Genomic DNA, 27,525 nt, shown 5'->3' with positions numbered 1-27,525 from the left:
ACATTTTGACATGTGTGATGTTGTGCGTTCTCTCTCTCTCTCTCTCTCTCCTAAGCAATCAGATTGTAGCGCTGATATTTCAGTTGGTATGCTGTTTTTATAGCACGCTGTTTATATGTGTGTGCTTGCACGTCTACGTGTTTCTATTTTCTCAGCACGGTTTGAAAAGCCACGTGACCCAAGCAAGGATTTGGCCTTTCTTCTCATGACAGGATTAAAGACAGGGGGAGTGGAGGTGGGACCTGGGCTTCAATTAGATTTAGAAGATCAAGTTCTCAGGCTTGAGTGGGAAGAGTCCCAGCTGCACTCAGGATGAAAAAAGGATCCAGTCTCCTATTGTCTCATTGCAGACTCATATGGTCTCCACAGCACCAAAGATGTTCTCCTCTTTGACAAGTAAGAGCCCATTTTCTTTCCAGCCTGAGGGACTGAATGAAGAAAAGCTTAGCAACTACAGCGGCAGAGTCCATTCAGCCCTGGAGAAAGAAGAGAGCCATGTTTCTGGCAATTGCACCTCCGACACCTCTAGCTCTTATCGTTCAGCACCGAGCTCAGAAGAGGCCGAGAGTTTTAAGGACTGCATTGAATACTTGGAGGAAGCTGGAGGGGATCGAATCATGCCATGCACTTACTGTGACGCGGAATATGAACAAGCATTGTTGATCCTCTCTGCAGATCAGACAAAACTTGCTCGCAAAAGCAGACTCCCCACAGCCGCTGCCAGACAACCCCACAAGACTTTGAATGATTTCAGCAACTCTTACCAAGAGAAAGGAAATGGTTCTTCGGCAACTTCTGGAGACATTCAGGTTCATTTCCCCCCAAATAAGAGCAAGACTTTAGGAGGCTCAGTGCCAGTCCAAGGGGCAAGAGTGCAGAGCCTGCAGGCAGAACTCCCCAGTGCTATAAAAGATCAAAACTGGAGAGACAAACTCTGTTCCAGTGGTAAGGAAAGCCAACAGGTTCAAGTGTCAATCAAAGCTAATAATAGCTCAGATCCAGTATGCGGTAGAGGAATGGGTCTAGTCACTCCAAGGCTGCAGCCAGGAGACAGCAGCGGATCTAAATACTTGGATCATCCTGCACAATTCAGTGCTGATAAATCCAAGGAAATGTTGCCCAGTGCTCGCAAGCTGAAGAAGAGCAGCCTTGGCAGTCGACCTCACGGTCCTGTAAGTAGCCAATCGGCATGCCCCAGATATTTTGTTGAAAATTCAAGTGTTTTGAGTGATTCCGAGGAGGCTGATAACGAAGTGGAAAAGCTGACCGCCGGGTCTTTCCGGAGCCTCTCGTGTCCTCAAGGCAGTTACCTAGATATGTATAGTTCTAGTAATGGGACGTCATCCAGCCTGTCCAATTCCGTGCCAGAAGACTGGAATGGAATGAACAGGTGGCCGGCGTGCAGTGATCCGAGGAAAACAATGGTGGTTGGCCACAGCAAAGGAAACAGGCCATTCCCACCGCCAGGCAAAGCCCCAGAAACAGAATTGCTCAGTGGGGTCCTGGGGAAGGAACATTTTGAGTGCATTGATCTCAGACAAGAGAATGCAGATGGCAAAAAAAGCCTGTCAAAAAAGAGAATGGTGCCCAAACGCCAGATCCAGTTGAGACGGAAGGACAAGAAGGAGACAGGCTTTTGTCCTCCCGGGGAGCCTGCGTCCGTGCAGTCATTCACACAGCCAAGGAAAGACCCCTCTGCAAAGGGGAGAAATATTAGTGATGAGTTTCGGATAAATTATAAGCAGTTTCTAAAAGCAGCTTCTCTAGGCAATGCTTATAGCAAGACTAGGCTGGCTTCAGATCTGGTGAAAAATGTCTTAGCTAAAAAATTGCAATATGAGCAAAGGATTAAAATGGAACAAGTGTCCATCCAAGACAGCTCACCCTCCTCAGTCCCTTCCTCCATCAGTACCGATCTCCAGGGGGATAGCATAGAAGGCAAGTCAAGTTCTTTGTCCAAATCTGATTGCAGTTTCTCAACTGAGGATGTGCAGAGCCAGTCCACCCCCAGTGAGCGGTCTGCATCTATTGCTATCAGTGAGGACAGCAGAAATGCCTTAAGGCCAACCAAGGGAGTTGTGCTTAACAAGCAGCTGAGAGAGAATGTCTACAAGCTAAAGAATACATTTAATGAGCTGAATGAGAGAATGAAGTACCAAGAAGACACTCCCTTGAATAGACTCCCCGTCTTGGCCGAAGATGGGGTGAATGTGCTAGAATCGAGCAACGTCGGGAAACAGGCCTCTGGGGAAAGACAGGAATATTGGAGAGCCCGAGCTGTGTTTGAGGCCATGCAGGATGACCCCAAAACCTTGCCTCTGGCTCCCAAATTTGCAAAGTCACAAAAGCCATGGCCAAATCTGAAGCAGCGAGCTATCCAGCAAAAGAAGGTCCTGTATTCAAAAGACGATACCTTTCCTTCCAGCCTTGCAGTGCCCAAAGATACCTCTAGGAACACTTTCATATCCAAAACTAAAGAAATGAAACTCATCCCACAGATGAAGAATAAGCACAGTGTTCCCAATGCCTTCAGGCCCACGTCTTGGGACAGAGGTTTCACCAACAAGAGGATGCCTACATTTCAGAGCATGAAACTGTCCTCAATCATTGTTCCAGCTTCTGGCAAATTCCACAACCCTAGCAGACTCAATTGTCCTAAAGCATCTTTCACTGAGGGAAGAAGTCATATGCCAAACAAAGGGAATGTAAGGACACATCAATCCAGAGACGTTAGAAAAATAGTGAAAGAGACTTACAACCTTGGCTTTAAACCCACCGATGATTCCAGTGCTGACCAGAGTTCTTGTGCAGAAAAAAACGAAAACGACAACTTAACTGGGTTTCCAAAGGAATCCACTGCCATCTCTCCTCTCTTCATACACTGCACCTCAATATGTAGGAAAGACTATATACCGGCAGGAAGTCACATGCAGGAGAAAAAGCAAGATCAAACCGAGGGCTTGGATATGTCAACACTTTCTCTCCAGGAGGCCAGTACGAAGGAGTCCAGTGACAATTTTCATCCCATAATATCAAACAAATGCTCAGCAATAGGTGACTCTGGGATGCATATTGCTACAATTCAGTCCAAGAAGTTAGCTGTCAGAAATAAAGAATTTCAGCCCCTTATCGAAAAGAAACTAGTACTTTGTGAGAGGAGTGAGTTAAATGTCAGACCTGCTTCCACACCCACCAAGAAAGAATCTCAGCTTAATATTAAAGTGAACAGTTCTATCTCCAAGCCACCACACACAACAGCAACTGATTATTTCCCCTGTGTGGGTTATTCTACGGTCGATGATAGGACAAACAAAAAAACCCGGGCCCAGTTTAATCACAGCCTCTTAAGGGAAAATAAAGCTGTTGCTTCATCTGAGATCATTGTGATTCCACCGTCTGCCTACGTCCAGGAAATCTCAATGAGGGAGAATAATTGTTCAACCAGAAGTCGTATGCTGGACCCTTGCAAAGTACAAGAAGCTGAATCGTCCTATCAGAAACATCGATCCTGTGAAACCCTCTCGGTAGGTCCCAAAGATGGTAAAGGTTATTCTGTCCTTTCTAAAGAAGAAAATATATTTTCCGACTCTCTGCCATCCTGTGTAAACTATAGGCACTTACATGCTACCCGAGCTCCAGGCATAAATACTCCAAACTTGCAGATGCAAACTCCGACAAATAATCAATACGTTGATAGACTATATGAAACAACAGCATTGGAAGACAGAAAACCCTTAGACAGCCACCACAGAATACATTCAGAAAGTATAATTTCAGATAACCCATTAACAGCAAGAGAGTATATGGAAGGAATCAAGCTTGTGTCAAATTCAATGTTTACCCCAAAATCCTCTGGTGAAAAGGTCCAGGACTCTGGATGTGATTATTTTAATAACAGCCATCAGGCCACAAATGAACAGTATTTTTCTACCACCCAAGCTGACAACACAAATTACTTAACTATTCCTGTGAAAACACATCCATCTGAGCCAGACCCTAAGCAGTTGCCACCTTTGCACATGGATAACACTTCATTCACCTCCAACATTTCTTTCCAGCCAGGAGTAGACCTATCTGGAAATAAAATGAGCAATGAATTTTTCCCATCAAAACAAATGGAGAGGAAAACTCCCTCTGATAATTTTCTATACAGTGCCCCAAGCCTTGAACAACTTCCCCTAAGACATGAAGAGTCCCCCAGTTTCACAAGAAGAAATGAAAGAGTTTCACCTTTGGGTAAAAGTGCTCCAAGCCCAACAAGACATTTTGCTGCCCCTCTACAGGCACATCGAAAAATGCTGGTTGATCCCGAGAGTGGAAAATGCTATTACGGTATGTAGAATCCCCAAGGCAACCTCAGTTGAAGATGCTTTATGACCCAGAGACAGGGCAATACATTGAAGTGTTAATACCACCAACTCCTCTGCCGTCACACAGTGGACTTTACCAGCCACCTTTTCCATCAATGGTCATGAATCCAGGAATTTATGGTCAACCTTACATGTCATATTCTGGGTGTCCAGGTTTCCCCCCTCCACCTGCACCACCTGGCCCTCTGGATCTCCAAGACCAACTGCCTGTTAAAGAAAATGCAAACTTTAGTGATGGTTTTAACCATTTTGCAAAGCATGAAGCTCCTTCAGCTCCTGATGGCAACTATATGGAAAGTTTATATTATATTCCCACTGGGATGAATTCGAGTCCCAATCCTAGCCAAGCTTTATATTCTCCTTCTACAAGTTCTGCTCCTTTGCCTAGGATGTGATATGCAATGAAACAAACATTTCTTCCAAAAACTGGGGTTTTTCCCGATCCTCTTTCTCCTCCTTCTCCTAAATGTCAAGCCAAATCTCTTTGCCTGACTCTTGGAAAAGAATGTGGCAGGAAAGTTGGTTGCCTTTTGTTCAGTTTATTAATTTGTTGGTTCTGAAGAATTCAAGAAGTAATGCGAAACCATGCCGCATTACACACACTTCACTTCCTTGATAAATGTATTTTGTCAATAATAGGCCACATTCTGGTGCTGACTGAACCCAATGGGAGTTTTGGCTTTTCCAACAGAAGGACCAGGATTAGCCTGCAAGGTTTTCATTTACAACTCTCAGTTTGCTTCTTGAAGTATGTTATAACAGTGTAGTATTCTAATGTTGATCCTGCTCCTGAGGAATCCAGTTGTTCACAACCTTTGACTCTTCTGTAGAAATTAAATGTTCATTCAGTCAATTTTATGAATATCACGGACAAATTACCAATAGTTACAGACATCATTGTTTCTGACCGGTATTCCACTTTGGCCGTTAGAGTTCAGTCAATTAGTAAAGCTTTGTTATGAGGACCGCAAGACCATCTGGATTGGACCACCTGAGAGAAGGCATGGATCCTCCCCTGAGCTTCATCTTTGCCAGAGCTCTGTATGAGAAAGACAGATCTGGTGACTTCACCCTTGGTAAGTAGCACAATAGAAATAGTAAAAAAAAAAAAAAAAGGGGGGGGGGGTATTTGTAGGGAGATGACAAAAGGCATCACGTGTGACATCACATGTGCAAAGATATCACACAAATGATACCAGTTAAGAAATGTGTGTCATTTTTACGATGACATCATAATACATGAGACCTCCTCATGGCTAGTACTGAAGGCCTAAGTTACAAATGCCAGTATTAGTATACCAGAAGGGAGACTAATCCTTGCCAATAGACAGGAGAGAGTCTGTTTATTGTGTGATTAACCGAGCAGGTAAATATCTGACTTCACACATCATGGTTTGGTTTTGCCTTAACATAATTTAAAAGCAAGTTATAGCTTATGAAGCCAATGTACATAAATGATACATTCATATGCTTCCATGCAGATATCTGAGAAAGATGCCTAACACAGGATAACCGAGCACAAGGCAAAATGCTTGCTCCTTTAATAATTATGTAGGAAAAAAAAAATTGCACATGTACAGTTCATATCTCCATTTCTACAGCATTATGAACCTACCATATCACTGTTTGATTACCAGATGTTGTGAAACCTCTGGGAATAAGGAGGTTAAGGAAGGTTATCACTTCTGGTCTATAGATGTCAGCAAAGAGACACATAAAGAGCCGTGGTGGCGCAGCAGTTAGAGTGCAGTACTGCAGGCCACTTTAGCTGACTGTGTTCAGCAGGTCAGCGGTTCAAATCTCACCGGCTCAAGGTTGACTCAGCCTTCCATCCTTCCGGGGTAGGTAAAAGGAGGACCCAGATTGTTGGGGGCAATGTAAATATATATATACATTGCTTACTGGTGTACACCGCTTAGAGAGTGCTTGCACTTAAAGCGGTATATAAGTCTCATAAATAAATAAATAAATAAATAAATAAAACCCTCTTTGCTGCAATCTTATGATCATCCAGAGTTTTCAGACCAGCTCTGATAGCTCTCCGATTAAAGGCCATCTAGCCTGTCTATGGATTACTAGAGAATAGCCCCTCTTCACCTTGTCAGCCTATCTCAGTAGCACCAATAACAACTGCTTTCAAAAAGCACAATACTGTTGCCAATGAAAAGTGGAAGTAAAGCCAACCTGTTGTTGCTGCCTATTACTTTGATCCATTCTATCGAAGGCTAGGATGCCAAACTAGAATAAGAAGCTCATGATAAGTTCCTTTACTGGCTCTGGGACAAAAATCACTGTCTCCCTTTTTTGCTGCCTTTTGTTCCTAAGTTATTGTAATTCTCAGCTTTTTGGTATAATGACATAGAAGCCAGACTTCCACGAGGTTAGCTTTTCTCATCATAAAACTGTAATAAGAGAAACTTTGCAAGACATTTCCCCAGTATCTGTCATTTGAAAGAAACCTCAGTCCTCTACTCCTGCTTTAGGCTTCCCAAGCCCCATTAATTATACCCTTCCATTTAATGCCTAATGTGAGCCACAAAACCCCCACAATGATATAATCTTTACTAGTTACCCTTTGCTGATGATTCTGCCTTTGTTTTCCTTCATAGAAATGTATAGCTATATACATAGTTATATGATGGGCAGAAACATGTCGGTGATAAGGGATATGTAATGTTTCTGAAATTGTAAAGCTTTTAAAGACACCCAAATCCTGCCAGAATCAAATAAAATAGTAAGGATGAAGATGAGGGGAGAGAATCAACTACAACATTTACAAATATAACCTCTAGCTCATTCTTTTGATTTGGAATCCTAAATTCTATTTTTCCCCCACAATTGTCTAGATAAAATCTAGAAAGTTGGTAAGCATATTTGATCCCTGTCGTTTTGGAAACATAGTTTCATTCAGTGTTGCTTTCTCTCTATAAAGTGTGGCATCACTGAAAAAAGTGCTTCTGTTTTGATTCCTTTTAAAAATGGGTTGACGCCTTCATGATACGCTATGACTATGCAATAATAGTTTATCAAACATATTCATTCAATATATTAGGCAATAAAACAAGTTTTACAAACCATAATGTAAGGACTCATACAACATCTAAGTTATCTCTCTCTCTCTCTCTCTCTGTGTGTGTGTGTGTGTGTGTGTGTGTATGTAAGGTGACCAACTTTTTTACAATGAAAAGGAGGACACAAATAAATTGAAGAAAAAATATTGTAAATAAAAGAAACATTTTATTCATTGCAACAATAATACAGACAACTTGCACATGCAAAGTTTGCCAGCCGGGTGTTTTGGCGTGCTCAGCAGCAATTCCTACTGGCTTTTGAAAGCCAATAGTGGGAGTAGCACAGCTCATGCAAAAGTTGAAAAAAAACCCATCAAAAAAAGGTGCCAGAACACCATTCTGAGCGTTCTATGAGAAAAAAAAGCCCTGCAGATTAGTCTCCAAATATCGAAAAGGAGGACATGTAGGAGGACACTTTTCAAGGGAGGACAGAACTTACACACAAACCTTAGTGTGTTTGTGTGTGTGTGTTATTTTGGCTTAGCATCCTGTATGGACCCCAGTGTAGCCATCTAAGTATTCAAGAATTTCTCTATTAATGTATATGACAAAAATATAGCTTCTTATTTTTCCGGCAAATTGATTTCATCTTTAGTCTGCTTTGCAACTGTAAGATTTTTCTCAGCCCAGCCCTAATCTTAAGAGGCAGCTTTCTCCAGCTCAAAGGGAAACTTCTAAATGAGGCTCTTACTAGCTATATTCTATTTTGTATTTTGTAAATGGGCATAAGTGATCTAAATAACATTATTTTTCCATTTATGATCATATATATATATATATATATATATATATATATATATATATATATATATAGCTGAAATTATGACTCTTTTCTCTGTTTGCCTATCTTTGCATGGATGCTGTAAAATGTGATTGGCAAATCATAGCAAATCATTCGTACCACATCCTTTGCCAAAACTGAACTGAGCACTGATGTTGTCTGTCCCATTGACTGAGCACAGGAAGGGGTTAATGTTTTCTGTCTGCACTATGAAGATCCTGCCAGTTTTTACCCATCCATTGACTGACACAGGAACTAAGATAGACCAGAGAGGATTTTGTTTTCTTTTAGTTTTTCTGCCAGTTGGCGGAAAGGGAGGCCCAGCCTGTGTCATTGCTTTGTAACTTCTAAAGGGACAACAGGCAGAAATGCTCAGAATGTGATGCTTTGCATAGTTATGCAAACTGTTCTGACCAGATTTCTCCAAGCTTGGTCTCTAAGATGTGCATCTAGAACTCCCATCATCCCTGACCACAAGCTTTGATCTGGAATCCACTAAACTGGCAAAACGATTCAGGCACTGAGAAATCTGATAAATTCAATCAGAGCAGTGTCTCTGTTAGACTAGTTCAAGGTCATGAGCGTTTATTGGTTGTGTTTGCAGAACACACTGAACTTCAAACTAGTCAGCCTCATACCACAGTAATGGGTCGACTATAGTATTACTAAGAAAACAACAACACATGGTTGCACAGTTGTCAGCATGCTATTCTTTCACAATCAGATGGCCAAAGATTTTTTTTTTTAAAGAAGCAGTGCCTTGTTGGTTTTGCAGCTATCCTTTTACAGAAACTGTTCAGACGTTTCGCAGATGCCTAGAAAATTGCACACAATATATGCTGGGATGAGCACTGGCAATTTATTTTACATCTTTTTTTTTTTTTTAGAATAATGTGGAGAGTGCAAGAATCTTTGCTGCTCCAGCAAAAGTAGTGGAGAGGAGGGGTTCTACTTTTCTACTGGTTGGCTGGAAGGATCGCAGTGATTTGCTCATGCGGCTCTCTGCATTTCAGATAAGGGGAAATGAAGAAAAATGCAGTTTGTTTCGAGTTGGTAGAAACACTGTGGTGTGAATGTGTTCCTAGTTAGCTGCAGACCTAAAGTCTTTCCTTAATTATTAACTATCAATCTTTCTTTTTTCTCCTCTCTATCTGTTTCTGAGCAGATCAGGCTACCCATGGATCACATCACTGCTGGAAAGGGAAATTTTCTTCTGTGCAGTAATTGAAACATTAAGCTACTTCTCCAATGAGAGAGAATATCTTTGGCATCTGGTTGTCATAAGCAAGTCGGTACAAGTAATATGTCAGAGTTTGATCTTGTTCAGCTGTCCTGAAGCCTGCTCACACCTCAGTTCTCAAATGTTCATGTACTTGTAAAAAAAAATTGGTGATACCGTAGCTATTGCTTGTAGCATAATTTCTTGTTAGGTTACATTAATTTACTATTACTCTGGTCCAATATGATGGTGAATCTTTTTCTATATTCTAAACCAAGAGGAAGACGTTTCTTTTGGCCTTGTTCGAAGAGAGAAGGCAATTTAGTTTATAAATAAGAGGATTCTCGAAGCAACTGAAACTTACATTTGGGTCCATCACTGCCTCTGCTTCATTTGACATCTCTGAGTACATCTTTTAATCACTATTTGTACAACTGAATTGGTTTGTAGTGAGGCAGGAACCAACAGCTTTTATGTAATCATATCTCAGCCACTTCCCTTAGACATCAAGCAGCCTGCCAGGTTTCAGTTAATTTAGATGGTTGAGATGAAGAAGCCTAGATTCTGGAACTTCATTATAAAGTCTCCAACTTCTTTGCACTTCAAAGCGCACTGACTTTTTTGCACTTCTGTGCACTGTTGCAGGGGTCTTCAAACTTGGTCCTTTTATGACTTCTGGACTTCAACTCCCAGAATTCCTCAGCCAGGCACCAAGTCATAAAAGGACCAAGTTTGGAGACCCCTGCACTGTTGTGTTTGAAGCTTCATTCTTGTCTCTGATAAAGATTCTAATGTAGATGAGTCATGTCTCCTGCTAAGTCTAACCTAAATGTGTGGAAGTATGTAATTCACTACTAAGCCAGTACAAAGTTTGATACTGTCCACATGGTTAAGCAACAATTCTATCTGCTTAGTCTTTCTTTTCTAGAAAAGCTGCTGTATATAATGATCTAGCTTAGCATAGTGTAATTGACACAAATTGGTAGCACCTCATCAGAGCTTCAAGCTGATTTTTTTTCTCCCTCATCTCTAGATGAAGATTCAGCCTTGGATCTTCTGCATACAAACTATGTGCTCCAGTTGAGCAAAGGCTCTCTTTTCTATATTGCATTATGTGATATTAAACTATATCTCTGAGTAATCTCTGAGATCCTTCAATACTTTTTATTTAAACAGTAATAACTTTCAGAGGCTTAGTGTATGTTTTGTAGACTAATACCTCAAGCTGTAAATCATCTTAAACTTACAGACAACTTAATAAAATAACAAGCCCATAAGAATTTGTTATGCTACAATCAGATTATATAGAACAATCATAAATCTTATTTCCTTAGACTGGAAACAACATAAAAACTTATGTTTTGTTTCTTTGTTGCTGAGCTGACTTTCTTTTCTGATGTTAAAAAAAAAAGAAATGCAGGTGGAAAACAAAACAGTTAATTTGGATAAGGAAGAAGATGGGATAGGGAATCCTTTGAAAACAAAGAGGGATTACTAGTAAGGAGATTGAGGTTAATTGAGCAGTTTTAGATGAAAGGTCTACTTTAGATGTTGTTAGCCAGTTGTATGTTTTCCTATTCTTTCTCCCAAATTTTTTCTTTACCCCACAAAAGTATCTCAAATGGGAAAAGGTGAAATAGCTGGAGAATGACTTTTGAAGCCTACAGACTGAACTATAGATTCATCAACAGAGTGAGATGACACCCTTCCTGCTATACAGGTAGTCCTCAACTTAAAACCATTCATTTAGTGACTGTTCAAAGTTACAATAGCACTGAAAAAGTGAATTAATGACCATTTCTCAGACTAATGACTGTTGCAATATCCTCATGGCCACATGATCAAAATTTATATGCATGACAATTGATATGTATTTATGACAGTTGCAGTGTCCTGGGGTCATGTGATCAGGTCCATAGTGGCGTAGTGGTTAGAGTGCAGTATTGCAGGCTAACTCTGCCCACTGCCTGAAGTTCAATCCTGACAGGCTCAAGGTGGGTTCAAGGTTGACTCAGCTTTCCATCTTTCTGAGTCGACGAAATGAGGAGCCAAATTGTGGAGTCAATATGCTAATTTTGGAAACCGCTTAGAGAGGGCTGTAAAGCACTATGAAGCAGTACATAAATCTAAACGCTATTTCTACAGCTTTCACCTTTTTCAAACTTCTGACAAGCAAAGTGAAAGGGGAAGCCAGATTCACTTAATAACCATGTTACCAACTTAACTGCAGTGATTCATTTAACAACTATGGCAAGAAAGGTTGTAAAATGGGACAGAATTCACTTAAGTATCTTGTTTAGCAACATAAATTTTGGGCTCCATTGTTGTTGTAAGTTGAGGACTACTTGTATTCTCATAATACTCCTACCCCGAGGCTTGTGCAATAATGCTAGCTTCAAATGCTCAATTTTAAATTAATGAGTGTACATCTCCATCTTTCTCTCTCTCTCTCTTTTGGTGTCTTCAAGTCAGTGTTGACTCCTGGTCTGGACCAGTCCTTTCATTTTCTTGGCACGATTGCTGACTGGAGAATTCTGGGTGTTGAAGAATTAAAGTTGAAGTTAACTTTCATTCTAAAGTTAACAAGTTTGAAAAACATTGATCTAGGAGGTACCAAAAGTCATTTGACGATAAGCATTCTTTGTAGGAGAACAACCATCACTATGAATTATGGCTTACAAATTCTGCAAGAGGAAGATAGAGGAGATACGAGTTTTTATGTTTGGCCATCAAACAAGATGAAGAAAGATGTGGTCTGTTTTCCAACCACATAGAAGTAAAGGGTATTATCTTGCTTGTTGTGCCTGTGGAACCCTTCTGTAGAAGGAGAGTCAAGTGAATGTAATACATTGTGTAGAAGAAAGGGGAGGGGGGAAGATGAGTGAGAACCAGAGAGAATCCGTATTGAAAATAAAACATCTGAATCCTGAAAATCCTGAAAAGTTCTTCTATTTTTAATTTAATATGAAAGGGGAATTTTAGGTAGGTTCATGACAGTAACAGAGAAAACTTAATCAAGAACCCAGGCACCGCTGGACTCCCCCACCCCCTATGTGTTTTAAGAACAATATTTTGCAAAAGACTAGGAAAGGGAGTTTTATGCGAAACCCATCAGCACATAGGAGTCTCACTGTGTAAGCTCCACTGGCAGACAAACAACAACACCCTCATATTTCATACACCATATTACCTTATATTGGCAGCCAGGCACGAAAGGATGTTGGGAACAGCACAAAGCCAAAGTAGGTTACTTTGAAGAGCAGGTGAATACCTGTATAGAACTGTTATTTTTTGCAGCGTGTAAACTGATAAGAGTCCTTTCTCACAATCTCTGAGACCAATCTGCACAATGCATTTGCCCAAAAAAGATTCATTTGATGCATCTCAGTTGGACACTGAGCCACAAAAGCATAAAATACCGTAATCCAGACATGTCAAACTCGCGACGTCACATGACGTCGCGCAACATATCGGAGCTTTTTCGCCGTTGCCGGCAATCGGGTGGGTGTGGCTCCAGTATGATGAACCGGCTTTGCGCTTTCCTTACTGTAAATGTTATATTCATACTTAAATTGTGGTGCAAAATACTTTCTTAATGATTAAAACACAAACAGAACCTCTAAATTAGTTTTTGAATAAAGTCTGTACTTGGTGGAGTGAATGTAAGAGATTACCTTAGAAACATTTTGTAGTATTTACTGTATATGTTTTGCTTGGAGGGCTTTTAATGATAACTTCTAATGAAAAAATGGTTCTTCTTAAATACCCCATGGCTGAGTAACTGTTGGTTGTTTTACAGTACTGGGATATACTTGAACAAGCTCAATGTCTGGAAGGATGACCTATCTGTGACATGTAAAGAGAAATTCTTGCAATACTGACATCATGCGATGTTTATAACATTTTTTAAGTTTCTACAATTTACTATTTATCCTTAATAATGGTCATGAGATAAAAATACACCAGGTATGTAACCAGGTGTAACATTTTAAAACTAAAATGAATATTGTAAGTTAATAATAAAGTCTTTATATAAGTAAAGAGTTATTGCCAGAAGTATTATACATTTCTTTATCAGTCTTGTGGAGCATATCAAGTAGGCCAGGAGTAGGCAACCTTGGCTCTTTGATGACTCGTGGACTTCAACTCCCAGAATTCCTGAGCCAGCATGGCTCAGCTTGGAAACCTCTCCCTTTCCCCTCAGCATGGCTGGCTCAGGAATTTTGGGAGTTGGTCCATGAGTCATAAAAGAGCCAAGGTTGCCTACCCCTGAACTAGGCTATATCAAATGCACACCTGTTTTGACTCTCAAGTTAAAAAAACAGAAAAAACATTTTTCACCCTATTTACTAAGATCTAGTACATTATGCTTGGCATAATGGGTATCTTTTGCTTAAGGTCATTATTTATGTAAATATGGTCAGACAGGTTTCATGGCTTAGTATGTTGTAAGAATCTGATCTAAATTAGAAGGCTACAACATGTGTGTTTACTGAAATGCTGGGTAAGCCAGTTCCAGTCCTGGAAGTCCACTGAGTTTTTCATGGGTAGACTTTTTATATGATGCCCCTCTGTTGATGACCATTCCTACCTAACAGCTTTCCATGAAGAGCGTTCACTGGTAGGTGAAGAGAAGAACCATAATTTTACCTTTCTTCTAGTTATTTGGGCTAAAGGGATGATTGACAGAGCCAGTTACAAAAGAAGAGTGGGGAGAAGAAGGAGAACATCTACTGTTCATTGGTCCACCAATAAACCTGCTATTTTTTAAGTTTCACTGATAGAAAAGAAGTAAAGCTTTTGATCATATGTTGCCTATTTGACACACCAGCTGCACAAATGGATAAGAACTAGCAAACTGAGTAAATTTATTGGAAATATATAAATAATCCATATAATATATTTGAGACCTACCTCATAGAGGACAGAGGATGCAGAATTTATATGTCTGTGTTCTTTTTCTTAGAGACATAACATGGCCATGCAGGGCAGCAACCACTCACTAGACTAGAGGAAAGCGAGGCATGCCAGCAGCTCCATACAGCAACCAAGAGGAATGTAAAATGTAAAATGTGGCTAAGATCAAATTAAACTGCGGAAACCACAAGCCTGGTTTTGTACTGGCATAAGTTGGAAAACACCAGTTTTGAAGCAGAGTAGAAAAGCAGAATTGTAGCTGCCTCTACACCACAAAAGGATAAGCTGAGGGTGACATTGTCCATTGAAGGCACTTCAATGGAATTGTTAAAGCATTGCTAGCTAGCAGATTATGTGGAAGAGCCCCTTCACTTATAAACTGCATTCACAAATCATAGGTCATGGTTTCTTTAACCACGTTTTTGAGGAAAAAAAACCCATTTAGCTAGATTTTCCCACCAGGCAGAGCCATAAACCAACAGCTTATAAATTACAGTTCTTGAATCCATATCATTATCCCTAATGGAGCAGATTTGGGGACAACTCCAGAATTGTAGGGATGTTCCATATTTATAGCCTCACCCACTACATGTCCTAGATTAACTACTGAATAGCTTTAAAGAGCAGTTGGCAGCCCACATTTATCTCATTTTTCTATTTATACAATAATTTATACACTTCCTCTTAATCCAAAGGTGCTTTTTCAAAAGGCAACTGGATTTTCTTTGTTCTTTTTTTGAAGACTTTTTGCTTCTCATCCAAGAAACTACTTCATGGTGGTGGGGAATTCAGTAAGATTCCCCACCATTCAGTCAGAAATGAAGAAGCTTCATGGATGAGAAGCAAAACATCTTCAAAGAAAAAACAAATAAATTTCAATTGCCTTTTGAAAAAGCACCTTTAGGACCACCATGGCTTGGATGACTGAGAATCTCCATAGACACCTCTTAAGAACTTGGATGGCCCACAATCCTCAATTTCTGGGCTGCAAGAGATCTACAGTGTGTGAATACCGAGTATATGGATACTTCCCTTCTGATTCTTTGTAGAATGGAATGGTCATTTATTCCCTTAGCCAATCACAAAGATCCTTCCGTCATATTGTTCCTTTGTCTCCCAGAATGTTAGGTACACCTTGCCAGTGCAGCATAGCATGGCTCCCAGCATACAATTGGAAGGTAAGAATTCACTAGACAACATGGCACACCATTATTTCCTCCATTTCTTGAGAAGAGCTAAAAGAGTTAAATCACATGGGACTGAAAAACACTTTCTTTTCCACAACTAATTTCGGATGTCAGCATTGCAAAAGGCTTTTGTGTCTCTGTGATCCACCACCTGATGAAAGAAAACTGTTTAGAAGCAACCTGAATAAAGCTGAAATAAACATTTTGATCCTTTTTAACAGGTGCTTCTGATCTTTACAGGCATTCTGAATAGACAGCTGGCAGATGACAAGAGGAATTTATATTCACAGTTTGAGAGTTACATCTTAGTGTTTCTTCTACAGAAATGGGATAAAATTGTCTCCAGGAAGTTTTGTTTAATCAGACCTTCTGGGGTAAGAGATTTCAAGGCTGAGAGGAATACTAATATAAAACATGACATAGATCTGAATCAACTTTCAAGGTCTATATGAAACTTACTGATGGATGTGCCTATTTGCATGTAGATACAGTTGTTAACAGCTACATAATTTTAGGTAAAAGTTCTCCCTGCTCTTTTTTGATAGTAATCTATATTACTTTGAAGGGGCCGAACCATCAGCCTGCCCTTTGGCACTTGGAGATTCCCTGCCCATTCAGAGGCTAAATTCCTGTTTTGCCTTTCTGATCACTTTCCTGCACTTAAGCCAGTGAGGCAAAGCTTTTGGCCTCGGCATGTCAAAAATTTGGAAACTGCCTAATTTGACTCTGCTGGTGTGTTACACTTCCACACCTGAACAAAATAGGAATAACTTTCTCTCTTCTCCCATCTAGGCCACCCTGTGAACGGTAGCACACAGTGGCAATGCCAAGGCTGGGCTTGAAGTAGAAACCTTGGCCAGCTTCAGCTTCAGTCCTAGTGTCACAACTGCTATCAAAAAGGCTGCCTCAGGCCATTTCCCCCAAAGTGTGCAAGCTTTGAGGAACGGCAAGATTGCCTTCAAAGTCCAATGATTCCCAGGATCTGCCATGTGTCACTTACCTTCGGACAGTGTTTTCTCTGTTGACAGGCCCCTGTAGCCTACTCGAAGCTGCTCCAGATTGCACAAGGCCCTTGTTCTTAAAACAGCTTTGGAGAATGCTCTTCCACAGCTTCTGAAAACTGTGTAATAGCATGCCCCATTCTTGTGTGAAGCCCAGCGGTGAGCACACCATATTCAAGTGCAATCTCTGCAGCATCCAAAAATTGTATGAGAATAGGGCATGGTGTCTAGAACAGTTGTTGTTGGTAAACACTACTTTGTCACCCAAAATATTGTGGCATGTCAGCTTGGAGACAAGTATCATAAATTCACCATCACTAACTTAGACCTTTTATAAAACCTAATGGTCTTCAGTTAATGCAGACTACTGTAGCAATACCGGTAGTTGCAAATCCCTGACAATTAGAACTTGGAGCAAGTTACTGTATATAAAATGTAGGTAATCTTTCTAGAATAAGACTTGTTAGCGTTTTTTTTCTGTAGAACATAGTAGCTCTAGGAGTTATTAATTTCTTTCCAAAGCAGCAAAAGGGTTAAACCAGGAACTCTGGGAAAAATAAGCAAAAGTAAAAGTAATGTATTGGAATGAAAGTAAAGTGAGGAAAAGTTCAAAGAAATGTTTTAGATATTTCAAGGTTTCGAATTGAAATGAATGCTATAAATATTTGTGTCAAAGAATAAATAAGGAAAATAAATATGAAGTTTTTATAATATTTGTAAGGGATCAACAGTCTGTAGCAGGATAACTATCATATAAATAAAGACTGGAAAGGTCATGAGTTCTAGTCCTGCCTTAGGCACAAAGCCAGTTATTCTCTCTTAGCTCTAGGAAGAAGATAACAGCAATGGCTTCTGAAAAGACTTGCTGAAAAAATTGCAAAGACTTGTCCAGGCAGTTGCCAAGAATTAAAAACTGATTTGCAAGCACAAAAAAGAGTATGTCTGGGTCCCATGCTTTTAAATAGAGAAAACCAAGAGCTATTTTGTCCATGTTTGTCAGAGCTAAAATGTGGAAAAAGAATGGATGCAAATGGAAGGATGCAACACTGGAAGTTTTTAAGAAGAGACTGGACAGCCATTTGTCCGAAATGGTATAGGCTTTCCTGCCTGAGCAGGGGGTTGGACTAGATGACCTCCAAGGTCCCTTCCAACTTTTTTATTATTATTATTATTATTATTATTATTATTATTATTATTATTATGATGGATCATTGCATAGTCAGCCAGATGTTCAGACTGGATTTGGCATTTTGTCTACCTATCGAGTCCTTACCCAGGACCTGGGATAGGCAGATGTGGATGTTTGATGGTATTACAGGTATCATCGCAGGATGGAAGCAGTTCCTAGTAAGGCCGCCTTTTGCAATTGACTAATGGCAAATTTGTTAATGCCAATGGTGTTCAAGTGTGCTCAAGTTGTTTTGGGATTGCACAACTTGAGCACCACTTGAACACCATTGGCATCATCATCATCATCATTATTATTATCATTACTATTATATGTCCTGAATGAATACAGAGCAGAGCCTATGTAAGCAATGGCTGGTGAGGGCGTCTAGATCAGACAAACCGAACTCGAAAATCTCTCTCTCTCTCTTTCTCTTTCTCTTTCCCTAAAGACAGAAATTCATCAGTGGAAACATGGGTGCCTCCCCTTCTTCTGAAAGATCTGACAGCTTCCCATTGAGTTATTTCAGGGCTGCCTAGTGGAACCTATCCATGCGAGAAGCCTAACTGTTTCAAGACCTTCTTCAAAAAATACAGTAAACACATTCTCAGCTGCCTTTTAAAATAGTCATTTCATTTATTTATTTCAATGATTTGTATACTTGGGTGATTTTAGGGAGCTTGCAGTATTTCTGCTGCATGATCTTGGTTTACTGCTGTAGCAGACCTAGAGAAGTAGATCAAATGGGTTGGACAAATATAACTGGGAAATACATACAGAGGTTCAAAACAAGAGGAATGAAGTTACTGGAGGATTCCTTCACATGCAGGTATATGTTTGCCTCAAGGAAGAAAGGAAGGAAGGAAGGAAGGAAGGAAGGAAGGAAGGAAGGAAGGAAGGAAGGAAGGAAGGAAGGAAGGAAGGAAGGAAGGAGAAGGGGAAAGGAAAGGGGAAGGGGAAGAAGGAAATGAAGTTGTAATTACTTTGATTTCCAGCAATGGAGTCTTGACATTTGTTGTCTGATTATTTTTTTAATAAAGGACCAAGGAGAAAGTTTTTTTCCAAGCAATTTGTTTAACATTTTTTTTTAATTGGAAGTTTTATTTGTTTATAATTTTCTATCTCTTTGGTGCTTCCTTTAATGTTCTTTCAGATTGTTAGTTATTTTGATTTATTTTTAAATTTTCTTTATTGCTATATTATCTCTTGACATACTACAGATTTAACAAACGTAAGACCATGTCTCAGCTTCAGTTGCTCCGGAGACCTTTGTCTCCAAAGATGGAACCTGAACCATATATTCCAAAGAAAAAATGCACTAAAGGTAAGGTAGTTTTGTTCAAGGTTTACCTACGTATAGCATTACTCTTTATTGTATTGCTTTCCCAAAAGCTGATGTATAACTCAGGTGTGGGCACACTGTGTTGACTCTGGCTGACCCTGTGCTATGATAAGTAGATGATGATTTATGACTCAGTGGCAGTGGTGAGATTCAAATATGTGAACAACCGGTTCTTTGTGTGGATGCCGCTTCCAGAAGTCCATTCTGGGCCTGGGCAACAAAAAATTAGCTACTGGTTCTGCCGAAGTGGTGCGAACCGGCTGAATCCCACCACTTCTCATGGTTTCCTTAAAAGAAAATCTCGTTTGTAGTGAGCACAGTCAGGATTTTTCCTCAACACTCCATTCTCTTTCAGTGTAAGCAGTTTTTTGCAGAAAGGCCTTAATATGCCAAAGAAATTAAAGGGGGAAAGTTAAAAAAAACAGAAACAGAATTTAATCTAGTTTTGACTGACAGCATTCTGAATCTGTCTATTTCTTTCCAGGCTTACAAATCATTCTTGCTTCTGCTGGATCCATACATTGCTTTAGATACTGAATTCTATTCTGTAAATTTTCTTCTTGAAATCTGATCAACACCACCCATCCATCAACTTTTTTTTTTCTTGTCTTCCCCTTTTGGCATATACTGTATTTGACTTAGAATTCAATCCCCATTCATTATACTATCACAAACATAATATTTTGAGACTGGTCCTTCTATTTTTAATTCATCCCATATTCATTCTTGGTTGTACAGCCTCTTACCAACATGCACGTCCTATGTGCCCCGTTCCCATTGCATTCAACTTATTTTTAGGTCTCTCTTGACATATCCTGCTCTGACTTCCATGTAATAAAGTAGATTACATTTGTACACATCGCCATTTTCACATTGTTCAACAAAAACTCCTTCCTTGCAACTAATCACATACTATCTACTCCTTTTTTACTGATGTTGTGTCCCGAGCCTGCAAATGCAGGCTCGGGACGTTGCAATGGTCCCGGGCCTTGCATAAGCTGCCCGGGACCAGACTGAGTGGCGCCAGCTTTACGCGCATGCGCAAAGTGGGAAAAGTGCCTGTTCGTTGCCGCCATTGTGTCCGGGGATCTGGGTGTATAAAAGGAGGCCTGCGTGCCTTTGCTCATTGTTGGAGTTTTGGCTGGAAACGAAATAAAGAGTTGTTCCTTGTAAGATGTGTCTTCATCATTCGCCATTACTGAGAGGACTTAACATTGGCGATGAAGGTGGGATTCTTTACAAGCTAAACAAGAGGAAGCTTTAAAGCCTCACCTATAGAAGTCCTGAAGAGGGAAGATGGTGTTAAAGTCAGCGTCCCAGCCTGCCAGTACAGCGTCGCTGGAAGGTGAGTTCGGCTGAAAGACCCATTCCCTAAGAGAAGCGAGTGGTGAAGTGGAAATTTAGGATGGCAAAGATCGGCCGTTTATCCGAGTTTGATGTCTCACATCCAGAGAGATGGGAGTTCTACATTGCGAGGGTGGAGAATTACTTCAGGGTAAACCAGATCAGAGAAGATGGTTTGAAGGCTGCAACCCTGTTGTGTGTCTATGGACACGAAGCCTTTGAGATTGCAGAAAATCTGGTGGCCCCTGCTTCCCTGGAGTCAGTAACATATACTGACTTAAAGAAACTTCTGAAAGAGCATTTCCAGCCTAAGTTGTCCATCATTGCTTGGAGGCACACGTTTGAACAAAGGGACCAGAGGGCAGGTGAATCTGCTAAGGAATTTATTGTGGCCTTGAGGTGAGCAGCCAGACCGTGTGAGTTTAAAGACTTGGAAGAAAGGCTGCGCGATCGTTTTGTATGTGGTTTAAGGAACAGAGATTTACAGCAGAAGATCTTTGCTAAAGAAGATGTCTCTTTCCAAGATGCTCTGTGAGAGGTTACAGCAGAGGAAGCAGCAGGCAGGGCAATAAAGAATCTGCGGCCCACCAGAAGCTCTCCAGAGACAGTCACCATCCACCAGGAGAACGTGCGAGAAGATTCGGAGGAAGATCCTGAAGAAGAGGTGGATAAGCTTCACCAGGCAGCCAGAAGGAGACAGAAGGAATGCACAGAAAAGGCCCCAACAGCTCTTCAATGCTTCGGGTGCGGAGGACACCACAAATGAGCTGACTGCAGGTTCCGTCCCGCCATTTGCAGAGCATGTGGCAGGAAAGGCCACATCGCATATGTCTGTTTGGGTCGTCAGAAGGCACAACCACGTGAAGAATTGCATCTGACAGGTACCAGGGTCCCCAGCCAAAACAGGGTGGCTTTCTGTGCAACGCGCAGAAGTATTTTAAGGACAGGCACACATAAACCCCTAAAGAAGAAACTGTCCTTTAAGTAAGGTTGCAAGGAGTTCCTTTATCCATGGAGTTGGACACTGGGTCTGCTCTCTCCATAATTTCCCTCAACACATTCAGGAAAATTTGCAGCAGCAGTGGCCTTCGAGTTAAACTCAGGCCATCCAATGTAATACTTACAGACTTTCAGAATTCTAAGTTGTGTGTTAAGGGGGAGGCCATCCTTAAGGTACAGTACAAGGATTTTGAAGTTCCCTTAGAAGTGTTGGTTGTTGGGGGTGAACGCACGAGTCTTATAGGACTTGATTGGTTCGAGGCTCTGGGAATCCAGGTTACAGGGCTGCACAATTTGCAAACGTGGAGCCTGGCATGGGAGCAGGTAGGTCAGGCATCAGCACCAGGTTCACCTGGGGCAAGTGGACAGCAACATTTTGGCTCACCCAGTCTGGTGGGCGAGAAAGGGGACCAAGCAAACCGGTCCGAGGAGGTCACAAAGGGCCAAGTGCCCACCCAAATATCTTTCAGATTTTGTGAAGTTGCTGTCCAGTTCCGGGGGTAATGCTGTTAAAGTCATTGACTAACATTGTTATTTTGTTTTATTTATGATTTCGGGTATATCTATTCACCAAAACAATGGGGAAGAGCTTGTGGGTGGAGTCAACCTCAGGCATTCCTTTCCATGTTGACTGTGAGGCAGTATGACACTCTTCCCAAAGAAGAATGTTGAAGATGTCAGGAATGATTCAATCTAGGGGGGAGGGGTGTTGTGTCCTGAGCCTGCAAATGCAAGCTCGGGATGTTGCAATGGTCCCGGACCTTGCAGAAGCTGCCCGGGACCAGACTGAGTGGCGCCGGCTTTGCGTGCATGCACAAGGTGGGAAAAGCGCCTGTTCGTTGCCGCCATTGTGTCCGGGGATCTGGGTGTATAAAAGGAGGCCTGCGTGCCTTTGCTCATTGTTGGAGTTTTGGCTGGAAATGAAATAAAGAGTTGTTCCTTGTAAGATGTGTCTTCATCATTCGCCATTACTGAGAGGACTTAACAACTAGCATTTCCAGATTTTCTAATATATCCATTTATTCTCTCTTCTTAGTAAACATTCTGCTGAGTTATATGATCATCTTTCTCTACTTTTTCACCATATATCTGTAGTCCCAAAGATGCTTTTTCATGAGTCCACATTTTGGACAGAGAGGACCGCTGGTTTGAAAGACGGATCAAAGAGGCCATCTATGTCAAACTGAATAGCCCTCTCTCAACAGAGGGGGAGGGATATGACATCATCTATCTCCGGTCTACAACACAATCCTTTCAATAGTTCCAAGAAGGCTCCACACCCATTAGCATCACTTAGGTGACCCTGAGGACACAGATAAACCTCCAGGTGGCATCAACGACTCTCTAAAAGACTGCAAATGACCAGCCTCTCTGCAAGGAGTATAAATCCTTCCATTCCCCGCCATCCAATCAGACGTGAAGAAGCTTCTTGGATGAGAAGTGAAATGTCTTCAAAGAGAAACAAGAAAGTCTAGCTGCCTCGTGAAAAAGTATGTTTGGGATAACTATGACCTGGATGACTGAGACTCTCCATAGATATTTATCTATAAGTTGTCATCATTTTCCATGTTTAACTCAATGGTCTTGTCTCTCATAATTAATTTTTGAATCCATCTGCTCTTTGTATCATATTTTCTAACATTCTCTGCAAGGCTTTGTGTTTGTGGTAAATAAGGTAGCATTATCTAAAAACATACATATATTCACATCCTCAAACTATATATCTCTGACATCATCACAATCATACATTTATTTATGAATAAATTAAATGACCAAGCGAACTCCATACATCCTTGTCTCTGTTGAATCTTTCACTAAGTGTTCAATTTATTCTCATGCACGCTTTATTTCCATATACATTATACCACTCTTATCACACCAATACCGGGATGAAACATTGCATACTTATTTGATTTATTAAGTTTCATAATGAAAATCGTTGGATATGAGATGGGTGGAAAATAAATTTCATAAATAGAATTTCATAAATAATTGTATTATAAACTTTCTCTAAATCAATAAACATGCAACAGTTTTTTTCTCATACTTATCCATTTCAAATATTTGCTAAAGACCAAAAACCTGGTTTATACACAGATCTGCCAGCTGTGGCTGTGGAGGTAGAAGAAGGGTGGGACCTGGCCCTTTACAGGAAAAGCTTGTAAAGTAAATGAAGAGCAGTGTTTTTTAACTTTTTTTCTCATGACCCTTTCCTTCTTTTAAAAATTATGGAGGACCCCCCAAAGAGATTTTGCTTGAATGATTTATATCTAGTCTCACCCATCTTTTAATCATAATGCTGTACTTTTGCTGTTGTTTTTATTGTTTCATTGTTTTATTATTGTTAATATTTACATTTTTATAATTTTATCATTTTAATGTTGTAAGCCACCCAGATGGGAAGATGGGCGGCAAATAAATTTAATAAATAATTAAATGTATCAATATTTTCCAGATTAAAATTTGAAATTGATACATTTGTAGAATATTTGTTTATTGAATTGTGTAAAAATAACAATATTAAATCCATTATACATCAAGATAAATAAAATACTTTTCATGAAATAATTTATTTTAACAGATATGACACTGTTTTACATTTTTGCAAATGTCTTCAATATCTGGCAAATAATTTTGATTTTGTGAGCCTCTCAAAGAGTCTTGGGGGACCCCAGGGGTCATTGGATCATCACACTTTTAGAAATGTAGAACATTTCCAAAATTGGAGGAATAAAGGAATTCCAATGGAAGAAGAGATCCTGTATAAAATCCTTTCATGTGCTGAGATGGACAGGCTTACAATGATTATGAAGGACAAGACAGAACTCGAATACTTCAAAATCTGGGACAAATTTTACCGTTGGTATGAATTAAGAAGGACTGCTCGGATCTCAAGTTAATGATAGGATTGAAATATATATCTAACTGTACATATAATTGTTTATTTAATTGTATTATATAGAAGGATGAGGCTTATATAGAGGTTAAGAATGATGTATTATGTTTTTGTACCATGAGAAACAAACTGTTAGGAAAACTTATTCTGGAATGTCACGCTTGTCCATTTTTGTTTTAGTATATTACAAATAAAAAACTTTTTTTTAAAAAAGAAAAGAAATGTAGAACATTTCCTACAAACAACAAAGTTGGTACTGTTTGGTTAACATGCCAGAAGATCAACAAAGCCCAGTTTTACCCTCAACCTCTTCACATTATTCTCTTCAGGCTAAAATCTCTAATCTAGAGTCTACCATGCAAGGCAACATAAGGGGAGGGGGAGGTATTTACAGTGTACTGATTCACCACCATCCTGGTTTCAGGAATGTTTCAACCCACATCAGAGCCGGGAGTGGATATTTTTGTGATGCAGTGTGATGCAATTCTGAAACTGATGAACACAAATTATAAATAGTTGTTAAGTGGATCCTTGCAGTTGTTAAGTTAGTAACCTGGTTCTTAAGTGAATCTGGCTTCCCCGTTGACTTCGCTTGTCAGAAAGCCACAAAAAGTGATCACGTGATCCCCAGAACACTGCAACCATCATAAATATGAACCAGTTGCCAAGCGGCCGAATTTTGATCATGTGACCATGGTGATAGTGCAATGGTCGTAAGTATAAAAAATGACCATAAGTCACTTGTTTCACTGCTGTTGTAACATTGAAGGGTCACTAAACAAATGGTTATAAGTTGAGGACTTCCTGTACTGCCCCATTACTTCTGCTTCAGGAACAATTGCCAATGGGCTGTTCTTTATCATTTTTTACTGGATGCTGGTGTGAGAATATGTATAGGTGGATATAATGAGCGGAGCCAGCAGTTTTGTTCTACATAATTCATGCCTAAACAATACATTTTTTATTTTAGTTATAAAGTTTATAGATACATAGCAAATATACATTCAGTTTACAGGTGTCGTAATTCTGATGTTGCATTGTTTTATTTTTGTCATCTGTCATATTTGTTTCTACAAAACAGGTGCTGGTGAAAAAGAGAAAGAGCCCGAAAAAGTGCTTGGAGATGTCGACAGCCAGCCTCCTCAGCCTGAAAAGAGCCAACCCATTTCTTTGTGCTTTCCAGATGATGATGTTGGTGTCCAGGTTCCAGGCCCTGTTAAGAGGAACTTTGTTATCCCTGTCCATTTGACTGGTCCCCCTAGTTTCCCAATGCAAAACCGTCGTATCCCTATTCGGTTACAGCTTCCTACAGCGAGAGAGTATCCATTTCAGTTATCACCAGATTTTGTGGTGAGCGGTGTGACTATGGTAACCTCTCCTCTCCGTTCTGTAATCCAGAAACCTGTCCCTAAAAAGCCATTCATTTCTCATTATAACTATGAAGTCTTCAGTAAACAGCTGATTGCTAAAGAGATGAAAGGTCCAGAGAAAGTTGCCACCATATACTTAGAACTGAGCAAGTCTGATAGAAAACTGGAAAGTCAAGGTACTGATTCCATTTCTTAAGTTTAGGTTTGTTTTAGAGGAGAAAGGGAAGGGGGAGGAGGAGGGGGGGGCTCTCTTCATTTTATCCATTCAGAAGCAACCCTATGAAGTAGGCTTGGTTGAATGACTGACTCAAAGTCAACCAAGGAATTTCTATGAGTGGGAAGGGAATAGAACTCGATTTTGGGATTCTAAGAATATTCTTATGTGAACACTGAGCTGCCATAGTGCAAAATGGGTGGATGAAAGGCTGAAGACATTAGGAGAAATTCTTTTTTTTTTCTCAGTTCAGTGTATATGGAATCTTGCTCTACTCCTATTACAGGCCACCAACATAATACGGCACTTTGTTGTAAATCCTCACTTGTAAAACACATGGGATATACCGTATTTTCCGGCGTGTAAGACGACTTTCTAAACCCTGAAAATCTTCTCAAAAGTCGGAGTCGTCTTATACGCCGGGTAGCTGTTCTCTGAATTTAAAACCAATCTGCCCCCTAGTGGCCAGCCCTATTTTTTTTTTACAGAAATAAGCACTAACACAGTGTTTCTCAACCTTGACAATTTTAAGGCATGTGGACTTCAACTCCCAGAATTCCACAGCCAGCAGGACAAAGCATTCAAAAATCCCATTTAAATTTTAAAATTTTTCTTTACAAATGTAAACTCAGCAAACACACTGTTTACCAACTATTAAGTGATTTATGTTTTAAAAAATCAATAAAATATATGGGGAAAAAAATACCAGCTGAGTTCAGGAAGCATTAGGGAAGCAGTGGTGGGCAACACTCGCTTTCTAGCAGCAAAGAAATAGAGCTCCTATTGTGCTCATCTATAAACAGAAATTCAATATTGTACCGTATTTTCCGGCGTATAAGACGACTTTCTAAACCCTGAAAATCTTCTCAAAAGTTGGGGGTCGTCTTATATGCCCAGTCATCTTATACGCCAGAATATACGGTACTACTTCCTAAAATGGTAAAAATACAGCATGATACATTCAAGAACTAATTCAATGAAATATACCCCAGCCTTCCTGGGCTGCATGAATTCTGTTGAGTTATATATAAACCATATTTAAATTGACTACAGCAAACACTAATTAGGCATAACAGTAATCTCTCAGATGTTAGTATAAAATATTTGTTTCTTTCTTGATAATTTGAAGCAAGCAGTTCCAAACATAGGAGGATACCACATAGCAATACATTGCCTGAATGCATCTTGCATAGCAAACCTATTTTTAAATTCCTTATACTCCCTTACTTGGGATTGTACTGTGAATGGTAGATACACATACAATGGCAGATAAATGGCTGCAAGGATTTCTCTTCTTTATGAATGAACCAACCACAGTTAGACTGATGATATTTTTCAGAAAAAAGTCACAGGATCAAAAAAGGTCAAAAGATTATGTGGGATGAAGAACAGATCGTGCAGGATGAGGAACAGATCATGCTGGATATGGAAAAGGGAATGAGAAAAGAGAACATGCTCTATGAAGGTATAACTTGTTTTTATAGTCTGTGGCGGTAGTGACTTGGAAGGGTGTACTAACCAGCCAAATCCATGGATCCATGATTAAACCCTCTCTTTCATACCATTAAACCAGTGGTTCTCAACCTGTGGATCGGGACCCCATTTGGGGTCGAACGACCATTTCACGGGGGTCGCCAAACAACGCA

The 27,525-nt window shown here is 40.1% G+C and overlaps 2 protein-coding genes across 2 annotated transcripts; both read left to right on the top strand.

The window, feature by feature from the left end:
* Nucleotides 1–215: 215 nt before the first annotated feature.
* Nucleotides 216–25,841, top strand: PROB1 (proline rich basic protein 1). The gene is given in 7 exon segments (XM_039367017.1): nucleotides 216–4,331; nucleotides 4,334–5,446; nucleotides 9,388–13,407; nucleotides 15,786–15,919; nucleotides 18,166–18,309; nucleotides 18,935–19,038; nucleotides 25,377–25,841. Coding segments are annotated over 2 exon segments (4,407 nt in total). The 5' UTR covers nucleotides 216–356; the 3' UTR covers nucleotides 4,766–5,446; nucleotides 9,388–13,407; nucleotides 15,786–15,919; nucleotides 18,166–18,309; nucleotides 18,935–19,038; nucleotides 25,377–25,841.
* Nucleotides 25,206–27,525, top strand: LOC120318878. Its single transcript, XM_039367018.1, has 2 exons — nucleotides 25,206–25,841; nucleotides 27,219–27,525. The coding sequence occupies exons 1-2, from the start codon at nucleotides 25,325–25,327 to the stop codon at nucleotides 27,374–27,376; spliced, it is 675 nt and encodes a 224-aa protein (XP_039222952.1). The 5' UTR covers nucleotides 25,206–25,324; the 3' UTR covers nucleotides 27,377–27,525.

The sequence above is a fragment of the Crotalus tigris genome, unplaced genomic scaffold (genome assembly GCF_016545835.1).
Source record: "Crotalus tigris isolate CLP2741 ecotype Arizona unplaced genomic scaffold, ASM1654583v1 scf7180000020523.1239640, whole genome shotgun sequence".
Lineage (NCBI taxonomy): Eukaryota > Metazoa > Chordata > Lepidosauria > Squamata > Viperidae > Crotalus > Crotalus tigris.
Note: the sequence above shows the minus strand (reverse complement) of the source record. Positions and strands in the feature narration are given on the sequence as shown.